The sequence below is a fragment of the Leptodactylus fuscus genome, chromosome 7 (genome assembly GCF_031893055.1).
Source record: "Leptodactylus fuscus isolate aLepFus1 chromosome 7, aLepFus1.hap2, whole genome shotgun sequence".
NCBI lineage: Eukaryota > Metazoa > Chordata > Amphibia > Anura > Leptodactylidae > Leptodactylus > Leptodactylus fuscus.
The window spans coordinates 13,243,126-13,254,176 of record NC_134271.1 but is presented as its reverse complement, the minus strand read 5'-3'; the positions used below and the strand labels follow the sequence as shown (position 1 = coordinate 13,254,176).

Sequence of the window (11,051 nt, the reverse complement as noted above, 5' to 3'; positions counted from 1 at the left end):
TGTCAACAGAAAACAGATCCACATATACATAGGTTACGCTAGGTTCATATCTGCGCCAGGATGACCGCCAGGGGACCTGAACAATGGAGAGCCGGACCGCTAAATAAGCAGTTACACACGGACCCTATTGACTATAATGGGGTGTGCCAGTTGTCCATTGCTTTTATACTGAAAGAGGCAGAGAGAACAGTCCTCCATGTAGGACTTCTTCTATGGCAGTCGTGAACCCATATCTGAAATATCATGTTATAACAGTATGCAGATGAGCACTTTACAAGACCAAGGGAGTTGCCATTGCCCCACCTCCTACCATGCACCGTAAGACAACCTCTTGTAGAAGACCACCTCTTATCTAGATCAGATTCCCAGCAATGCAATTTTGGGTGGTCGTGTCAAAAAGTTTCACATTTCTATTACCAGTGCTTCGAAGATTCTCAGGCACCAAAACCCAAGGTCAGATGTTAACAGTGCGCGGCCAGTATACACTGCTGACGGGGAGATTGCTCTTGGATAACTTGTTATTTTATGTTTATCAAAAAGATTTTAGGAGACTGCAAAAAAACCAACTCCTTTCAACCAGGAACAGTGCCACCCTTGCCTATGGTTGTGTCTGGTACTGCAGCTCATCCCCTTTCTCCATTTTGGGTAGGGTGCCGCTCATTCCAGCGTCACCTTAATAAGAGCCTAGATCTAAAAATATTTTGCTCTATCACCGTTGTTCCATTTCTGAATAAATTCATGCCCTCCACCATATCGTTCCCAAAAATTACTGCTGGTGTAACTATAGGGGTCCACAGGTCCCCCTCACCATACTAAGGCTGGATAAACTTTTTTAATCTCCTTCCCGATCCCCTTTGATGCATCATAAATTTATTGACTCTGCCCACTGGTGCATTGGAGTGAGATTTATGATACACAGCCTTCCACTGTCAGAAAGGAGAAACTGAACCCTTTAATGTCAAAAATAGCAGTTGGTGAGGAGTATATAGTCAAGGAGGGATTCTATGGGGGAAGCTGTGACATAAAAGAGACACAATGACTATGTGAGGGGCACAGAAAGGGGTGGGAATGATGAGAAGCCCATTAGCCTTTGGTTATGCTCCTGGCCATGTTGCACAGGTGCATTTCCCTGTCCAAGCACCTGTTCATTCTCTGCATGTCGGGACGGATTGACTGAATGACCAGGTTTGGGTATATGCGGATGTTCCAGCTTGCCCTTGATGACAAATGTTGGGGAAGACTGGGTTTGGGTGGATCAGGCAATTGGACTTCAACATGCCCGATCCTTTGGGTCTTGAGGAGATAAGCCACCACCAGAGGAAGGGATGGGAGACGGGTGGAGTAGCTGATGGCTGAACAAGCAATTGGCCAACAACTTTCTAAAGTGTATGGTTTGCTTTAAGTGAAGGAGGCCATTTTGTAAGCTGATAGTCATAAGGCAGCACAGAAACCCACCAAAATTATGGCCACATGGCACGAGAACTATGTCACACCCCTGAGGTGCCAAGAGACATCATAGAACGCTGAGGTATGAGGCATCACCTAATGCTCAATTGATCTTTGGCAAGACATTACGGCAAACAGACGGGTACTCAAAGTAGAAGTGTAGACTGTTCTCCACCCCATTGTATCGGAGATGTTCCGCGCTGTGTCAAGGGCTGAGTACAGACAAAGATCCACATGCCATCATGTCCCCTCAGAATAGTGCCCACCGTGGTGATGGCTGGTACAGCAGCACGCACATCACCATCATCTATCTCTCCATCAATGCCGGAGTATTTTACTTGTACATAGTTTTTGTCGCCGTGTCCCTGGGGTGTTCATGTCGCCACATTGTGCTGTTTTCTTACACCGCAATAACACGGACATCCATGATGTTAACTAATTACTGTACAAGCCGATCCTCCTGCAAACAAACAACCCACGTAGCCGAGCAGTGGCTATTTATACCATGGTATCATGCTGCCCTCCGGTGGTGGATTGGGGTATTACTCGTTAAAGAAGTTTTTAGGAAAAATAATTGTACATTTGATGGCGTCTTTTACAACGTCACTCTTTTTTAACCACAGTTATCCCCTGCAGGTACTCTATGGTATCTGATGCCAAGACGTCAACAGCAGATCCTGCAATTCCTGTAAGTCACCTCCAGGGATCAGACTTGTTTTTCCAGAACATCCCATCCCAATATTTCAGAATCTGGAGCGAAATCACCACCTCGATCTCCTTGTCATGTTCACGGTCAGGTTTGCAGAGTGGCCGGGCGTTATAGTGCTAAAAGAGGCCCTTGCCAATAGGGGGCACCGCGGTGATGAAAAGGAGTACTTCACTTTTATAGTGCTTAGGTAGGTAGTACACGTCATAGAAACATCCAGATGACGCCAGGACCCAATATTTCCCAGCGGAACATTCCCAGACCACCACGTTGCACAGTCTTGAGTGCCCAAGAGATTGTGGTGTATCTTCAGACACCGGGATCCTTCTTGGATTACCTTCTAATCCCTACATACCAGGAACACCACACTAGACCTGCTATTTTGGAGATGTTCTGACCTCATTGTTCCCATCACAATTTGGCTCAAGTACATTTTTCCATCCTTAAAGGGATTGTGCCCTTATGGGCACTTATACTCTAACCACAGGCCAGGGGATAAGTGTCAGATCCAATTGGTGGGGTCCCCAGCGATCAGGAGGCCGGAGGACCAAAAATATCCCTAAGGCCACCTTGTGAACGGAGCTGCATTGTGGTTGTGTGACCAGTGCTCCATTCACTTCTATGGGCAATCTACAGAAGCCCCATATGGAGACTTTAGGTGGATTTTCGGTCTCCCATTCTCTTTCTTGCTGGGATCCCCACCAATCTAACACTGACCCCCTACCCACAGGACAAGGGATAAGTACTCAACACCACAACCCCTTTAAACTTTGTTGATCTTGTTTATAGTTAATGGGGCCTAAAGGCCGACAACCCCTTTACGAATTCCCACATATCCTAGTCCTGCTCCATATAACGCACCCACGTCATGTATTTGCAGGTGAGAAGGGAGAGTAAATTGGGATTCCCTTTACTAGTCGGGGTCCCAATTTTGGATCTTGTAAATAAGTTTAAATTTCAGTCCAAAATTTCTGTAAAGTCAGGGCCCCGTGTTGCAAAAATGCAGCTGCGGCGGAAACATCGGTGCAAAAAAGATTACGTTTTATAGGACCTGCAAAGTGGATTGGATTCTGGCTAATCCCATCTACACATTGCAGGAAAAAAATCTTCAGCGGAAAATCTGCTGTCAATTATGTTAGCGGGTTTTTCGGCAGCGTTATTTGTTACGTTTCGCTACGTAGAGCCTTAGCCTGAAGCTGTTTTCCGACCCTAATGTGGTTTTTATTGAGTTATGCACAGGTTATTAGTATCCAATTGGTAGTGATCCAACACCAGGATCCCCCACCGATCAGCTGATCCCGCCACCTCTCCGAAGGCAATGTCTATTACTTGAATAGGAGCAGAGTCGCCTCTGGTGTCTAGATACGGTTCGATTAGATGATCGGTGTAGCTATTGGATCCCACTGATCATATACTGTAGATAAGCCATCAGTGTAACTTGCTGGAAGTTGCAGTTAGAGACCCCCGATATGGGGCCACAGGTTCCCCACATTTGTCTCCAGTTCTCAGCACATCTGCACTCTGGCACTTCACAGCTTTGCAAACGGCCACAAGCAGCGGCTTTACCGAGTCTGGCAGATCTCCTATTGGTTCGCAATCCAACTTCAACTATCTCCAGGGTGACTTCGCACCGAGCCGGGGGTCCGACACCTGTCATTGTCACCTTGACACAGCAACCTGGCTGCCATGACCCAGTAAGACAGTGGTAAGGTTGTGGTGCGGTGTGTAACGATTGTATCGGGGCTACACCCACCTGTGCCAACCGTCAGCCCACCGCAACAAAGCCCCCTGTGGTGGGAATAACCTGGGTTATCTCAGATCTCGTCTCTGCGGTGTGTGCGTCTGATCTCAACTCTGCACATGTCAGCTTGGCTAGAGATTCACACAATTACAGAATACGACACAATTCTATGCTTGAGCATCTCCAAGATTTGTGATGGGGCTGAACTGACTCCACATAAGATTTAGGTATTCCTTGAGCTTAGTTATCGAGTTCCCAATTTTTTTGCATTCCAGTAGGTCACTATGGTTGGGTCCTCAACTCCATGGTGGTGCTACATGCCTATGCGCTTCCAATATATGGCCCATAAGCTACAGACATGTCCACTATTACCTTAACTTGAATTTGGTCACGGACTCCGATTCCCATAAAACCGATTCAATACAATATCGCAACATGTTAATAAAAGCCTTGATGGAGTGCAATGCCAATCACAACCACTAGGTGGCCCTATAGAGATACAGGATCGACATCTTGTGACACAATATCACAAAATCATGTTTTGGAAAATTGGTTCTCACATCACAAATGTCTGGACAGCCAAGAGGACGCGTCGGGTAAGAAAGGACACAGCAAATCTCATCTCATAAAGCTGATCTTGCAGCAATAGGTCACCATGTTTAAAGCGGACCATCAAGATGTAGGGACCATCACTAGAACCTGACCATGGAGTAGTGGAGCCCCATGCTTAAAAGAGTTTTCCGGGACCATTGGAGTAGACAATATTTGTAATTTACCTACTTTTATTGTAACTCATGGATTCCCCAAATCAGAGGTGACCCAAGTTCCTAGTCAAGATCACATCCAACATACGGTACCATATCTTGGCTGCTCCCCTCCGACTATGTATGTGTCATTAGATGACGTCACATGTATGGCTCAGATGAAGCACATGCACCTAAGAGTGGGATCCCGGCCATCATGGAGGTAGAACATGTGACCCGGTCAATGCATAGTATATAAGGAATGTCACACACCAACGTTCCAATTACATTGGCCAGCGGGCGCCATTTAGAAGATTCACATAGCTATTTAAAGGGACAGGTCCCTTTATATTAAGGCATTTAATAGATATTCTAATATCATTGGCTAAAGGGAATCGATGAGCTCCTTCACAGGGATATTTAAAGGGGAAGGCTCCTTTACGAACAATATCAAGCTCATTCTCATATATCCTTAAAGGGACAGGAACCTATTTGAAGGAGCTCAATTGCGCCCTCTAGTCAATCTTACAAGAATAATTATTGGCGTAATATAAGGCGCCCCGTCCCTTTAAGTACAATTGGCTTTCGTTCCCTGTCGACAGGGTTAAACGTCTTGCCAGCAAGCACAATGTAAGCAAGAAGTGGTCGCATGGCGGCAGCGCAGTCCTGTCCGCCAGTGCTGTTTTAATTGAAGGCTAAAGTCAATACTCTTTCATGAACAGATTATTGATCCCCACGAGCAGCTGAATTAGCGATTTGATTTCTCTGGTAATTACTAGCGAGGGCGCGGAGAATTAAAACCCAAAGCTTTCAGGCTGGAGGAGCGGCGGCCGCGCCAATCGAAGGAGGTCGGGGGAGTTTAGGAAATGTTATTTTGATAAGGGACCAAATATTTGTCCAGTTCTCCGGATTTCATTAGTGCAAGAGATGAGAAAATCAAACAGAGATAAGTTACACCGAGAATGGCCGGCAGGCGGTGAGTGATACCGGGGCGTGTGCACCGGAGGAGGCCCAATGTCCTAAGAGCGCACTGTAGGTTCTGGATTAGCAGAGCGTCATAAGAAGGTCCAGAATATAAAACCTATGATGAAGAACTAGAGTAATTATCTGCTGTTCATGATTAGATTCTCTGATCTGGTGAGATTTCACATTACACCTCTATGAGATGGTTGGTCCCATCAAAATACAAGAGTCTGATGCTTAGTCAGGAGGCCCCCAAATACACAAGATGGTTGGTTTGCCCCACCAAAATCCAACAGCCTGATCCTTAATTCAATAGACCAGTACATAATCAGGGGGCCCCCCATCCCATATAGACTGAAGGGTCTTGTTGGTCCCATCGAAATGTCAATGTCCAATCCTTAGTTGGGAGGCCCTCGTAATACACACTAGAAGATGGTTGGTTGGTCCCACCAAAATCCAACAGCCGGATCCTTAGCTCAACAGACCAGTCCATAATCAGGGGGCCCCCATATACACTAAATGATCTTGTTGGTCCCACCAAAATTTAACAGCTCAATCCTTAGTTGGGAAACCCTCATACACACTAGATGGTTGTTTGGTCCCACCGAAATCCAACAGCCCAACCCTTGGTTGAGAGGTCCATAAATACCCATATATACACACATATACACTAGATGGTTGGTTAATCCGACCAGAATTCAACTAACTGATCTTGAGTCCGGAAGCCCCCATATACACTAATGTTTGAGTATTCCCACCAAAATCCAACCGCCCAATCTTTAGACAGGAGTCAGCCATCTATACTTGGTTGGTCCCATGAAAATTAAGCAGCTTGATCTTCAGTCGGGAAGCCCCTACCGACTTAAAGGGGCTCTATCAGCAAAATTTTGCTGTATGAGCCCCACATATGCATGAATAGCCTTTAAAAAGGCTATACAGGAACAGGAATCTTATTTTAAACCCTCCTCCCATTTTAAAATAAAACTATAAAAACATATAGGTAAATCATATCTGAACGTGCACGGACGTCATCTTCTGGCACGCCTACCTCTTCTTTCTTCTTCTTTCGGCGACGCCCTCCGGTCCTGGCTCTTCCCCGGCTTCATCTTTATCTTCTTCCGGCGGTTCAAATCCGATTGGTAGAAATCCGGCGCATGCGCAGTAGCGCTCCCTCCAGAGCAGTAGCTCCGGAGGGAGCGCTACTGCGCATGCGCCGGATTTCAACCTATCGGACTTGAACCGCCGGAAGAAGATAAAGATGAAGCCGGGAAGAGCCAGGAAAGGAGGGCGTGGCCGAAAGAAGAGGTAGGCGTTCCACCGATCCAACAATCACAGATGAACAGGGACACATAGGACAGCTGTCATATAGTAGCATATGGATCAGCAGGCCGCCTAGGAGTGTTGCCCCAATCTCTATTGGGACTGCTGAAGATAGCCAAACACCATTCATATGATCAGTGGGTGGACTCTCACCAATCAGAAGGTCATCACATGTTAACCCGGTCCGACCCCTTTAATGGATCTGTGCAAATTTTGACTATACCCCTATCCTTGCAAGAAAGATCCCTGGAATCTCCACCAGCTATAAGCTAATGTAGATGTAGGTCCAGCAGTGGGTGCACCTAGTCATAAATAGGTGCACTCTCCAATGGTGCAAAGGATATGAAGATCGGTTTGGGAAACACCAGACGTCATAAATCTGTCCCAATGTTCTTACTATAGTCAGACCCTGGGCCCTCCCTCTATTCCCATACATGACCATTAAGGCTTCATATCCAGAGGTTTACACGCACGGGATAATAATGGCGGAGCCTTAGGATTGGGCTTAAATGTCAGATCAGAGAAGGTCTGACTCGGGTGCCCCATTGATCAAGGGGCTGCAGAGCTAAATAAACTCCCCCCCTTTTTCCCCCCAAACCTAATGTTCCCGTGTACTAAGCTCAAGGGGGAAAAGGAGGAGCTAAAATGGGTTCTCCCAAGAAAATCCAGAATATCCCTCATAAATAAGTCCTTTTCCCTCCTTTTAACTCTAAAGCTAGCTGACAACCAAAGTGTCTGCCATTACCGCCACCACGGGTTGTCAGCCGACTCCTAGGCCCCTAAACTGCAAATCTTCATGGTTATGGCACAATATCGTATTCACGTGCCTATGGCGGCCATTCAGGTTGACGCTCAACCCATCCAACAACAGATATAAAGGAAAAGGGCAGATAAATAATGGACGACTCCAGGACTTTAATGAACTGGATTCTCTAGAATGAAACCGAATGTATTCAGCTTTTCCCAGGAGATAAGACTGGCGCGTTGCAGCGTTTGGCGCCGTCTACCCCAGGAGTTGGCGGGCCTGCTGGCTCGTCCCTTACAAAACGCGGAGAGACAATGAAAACAATTCACCGAGTTAGACAACAAGTCAAAAGAAGCAGCGTGAGGCCGGCACCAGCCGAGCGTTGTCTACACACCTGACAACCTGAATCAGCAGCGGCTGCTAAGCATCGCCCGGGCCCAGCGTACGCCAAGTACTAATTACGTTATATGAAGTCAATATGTTGCGCATCTCGCCATCAATCTGCCGCTTGCTAATTGCATTTGATCGCTTTTAGCACGTTCACTTCAAAACACAGGCTGGGAACGCGGGCGACTTGATTTCCGTCATCTGCAAACACGAGCGGAGACTTGGAAGTTCCCCCCCATCAGGCCTCCCTTATGGTCTCTTCCACTTTCTGCCGTCTCAAAAAGTTCTCCTCCTCCTCGGAAAGTTTGGAAGTCAGCGCCACGCGGTCGTAGTCAAACGTCTGGTCCAGAGAAAAAGGCTGAACCTCGTCGCTGAGATGCTGCGAGGAAGAAACGAAAGAGGCGTCAAGATGGGTTCTTAGAAATATAGGAATATTTGGCGATGGCCGAGGCCAAAATCTTGGGGCGTTTATAAGGAATTTGTCGACAATTTTGCAATTTATTTATTAAACTCAGATAGTTAAATACTAAAAATTCTAGATGATGGGGGCGGCCATCTTGCCTGAGCTTCTTCTCTGCTCCGTTAACAGCATTTAGTGATCTGCTTTACGGCACAGTCATGACTATAGGCCGGAATAGTCTGGAGCCGAATCACTGAGGTCTATGGAGGAGTTTTCTGCACATGGAGGGGGAGGAGAAAAGCTGTGACATCATCTATTGTCAGTAGTGATGTCACGATAGCTCAGTGGTGTCATCTATAGAGGCGTTATCTTCTATTGTAATACCATCTATCTTGTAAATGAGGTGAAACCACTACAGAATTGTCACGTGTCAGTCGGTTATAAAATTGCAAGATAATGTACTTTTTCTAAAATATGAAAAATTAAAAATAAAATCATCAAAAATTCTTAAAAATGTTTCATCTAAAAAACTTAAGTTACTTTGTGGTAACCAGACCTGTTCGGCCTACAGGTCTTCTTAAAGCCGACCTTTCACCAGCCCCAATTCTTTTCATCCTTTAATCGGCGCCGCTCTGCTGAATTCGGCACAGTTGGATTTTTTTTTTTAGCCCTCACCATTCCTGAGCAATAAGTGCAGCTAGTTTTGATGCAATGTCAAGTGGGTGGTGTCAGGCACGAGCAGGCAAGGAGGCGTGGTTCTGAGCTGACACCTCCACCTGAGTCACGCCTCCTTGACTGACTCTTACACCCACTTTATATTAGGGAGTCTAGATGACATATCAGGTAGCATAACTAACTGCACCTAATGCTCAGGAATGGAGGGGGCTAGAGAAAAAATTCCAACTGTGCCAGAATCCGTGGAGCGGAGCCTATTAAAGGATGAAAAGCACTGGAGTTGGTGGGGATGGTGAAAGGCCCCCTTTCAGTAAAGCTGAACCTTCCTAACCCCTTTTTATAATAGATAAGCTCTACCGTAGGAACATCAGATCTCTGGAACCAATCTGATCTCCCAAGGAACCAATCAGGTCTCTGTGTTGCCCACTTGCATTACAAAGTTCCAACTGGTGTCCGTATGATAGCACTGACTGAAAACTGGAACCAGTTTGGGTTCTAACTGGGATTTATCAAAGGCCTTCATAATAGCAATTCAGATGGAAAACTAAAACTTCTGCATATCGAGTGACCTCACCATGAAAAGCGTCTGTTTACTAAGAGCGCATAAATCCATTTGTATCATCGCCAGGATATTATAATGCAGACAGAAATGCAATAAATGTGCTCTTGAAATTTATGAACCTCTCCGCTCCGCTTGTTGAAACGCTCCATCCAGTGAGCTTAGAGTAAGATTATGGAGTGTACTAGAAGACTAAAAAGTCTGTGCTGGTGTAAATAACAGAGAGGAGTCAGTGCCAGGTTACACCTCAAGAGGAAGGAGAGCATGCAGCGGAGGAGGGCAGGTCACAGGGGCAAGGGGTGCGGGACAGAAGGTGAAAAGTAACCAGGGCAATGCAAACCAGGCAGGGTGTATGGGACAGCAAACAGGGCGCACACAGGAATGGAGGGTGCAGAATAGAGGACATAACAGGGTGCAGAGTATTAATAGGAGGGTGCAAAACTACGGGGATAAGAGGGTGCATACTATAAATAACTGGGTGCAAAACTACGGGGATAAGAGGGTGCATACTATAAATAACTGGGTGCAAAACGACGGGGATAAGAGGGTGCATACTATAAATAACTGGGTGCAAAACGACGGGGATAAGAGGGTGCATACTATAAATAACTGGGTGCAAAACTACGGGGATAAGAGGGTGCATCCTATAAATAACTGGGTGAAAAACTACGGTGATAAGAGAGTGCAAAGTATAAATAAGTGGGTGCAAAACGACGGGGATAAGAGGGTGCATACTATAAATAAGAGGGTGCAAAAGTACGGGGTTAAGAGGGTGCATACTATAAATAACGGTGCAAAACTACGGGGATAAGAGGGTGCATACTATAAATAACTGGGTGCAAAACTACATGGATAAGAGGGTGCATACTATAAATAACTGGGTGCAAAACGACGGGGATAAGAGGGTGCATACTATAAATAACTGGGTGCAAAACAACGGGGATAAGAGGGTGCATACTATAAATAACTGGGTGCAAAACTACGGGGATAAGAGGGTGCATACTATAAATAACTGGGTGCAAAACGACGGGGATAAGAGGGTGCATACTATAAATAACTGGGTGCAAAACAACGGGGATAAGAGGGTACATACTATAAATAACTGGGTGCAAAACTACGGGGATAAGAGGGTGCATACTATAAATAACTAGGTGCAAAACTACGGGGATAAGAGGGTGCATACTATAAATAACTGGGTGCAAAATCTTAAAAGGGTGCAAAACAGAGGGTATAAGAAGGTGCAGAGTATAAATAAGGGGATGAAGAACCGAAATAAGACGATGCAAAACAGGTGGATATGAGGAGGTAAAGTATCAATAAGGGGGTGCAAAACTACGGGGATAAGAGGATGCATACGCTAAATAAG

General features: G+C 45.9%; 1 protein-coding gene across 2 annotated transcripts in view; it reads right to left on the bottom strand.

The window, feature by feature from the left end:
• Positions 1–7,856: 7,856 nt before the first annotated feature.
• Positions 7,857–11,051, bottom strand: part of IFTAP (intraflagellar transport associated protein) — a 25,005-nt gene continuing 21,810 nt past the window's right edge. For both annotated transcript variants that reach the window (XM_075281074.1, XM_075281075.1), the window contains one exon: positions 7,857–8,430. In XM_075281074.1, the coding sequence (XP_075137175.1) occupies positions 8,290–8,430 (141 nt within the window). In that variant the 3' untranslated portion in view covers positions 7,857–8,289. The remainder of the gene's footprint in view (positions 8,431–11,051) is intronic.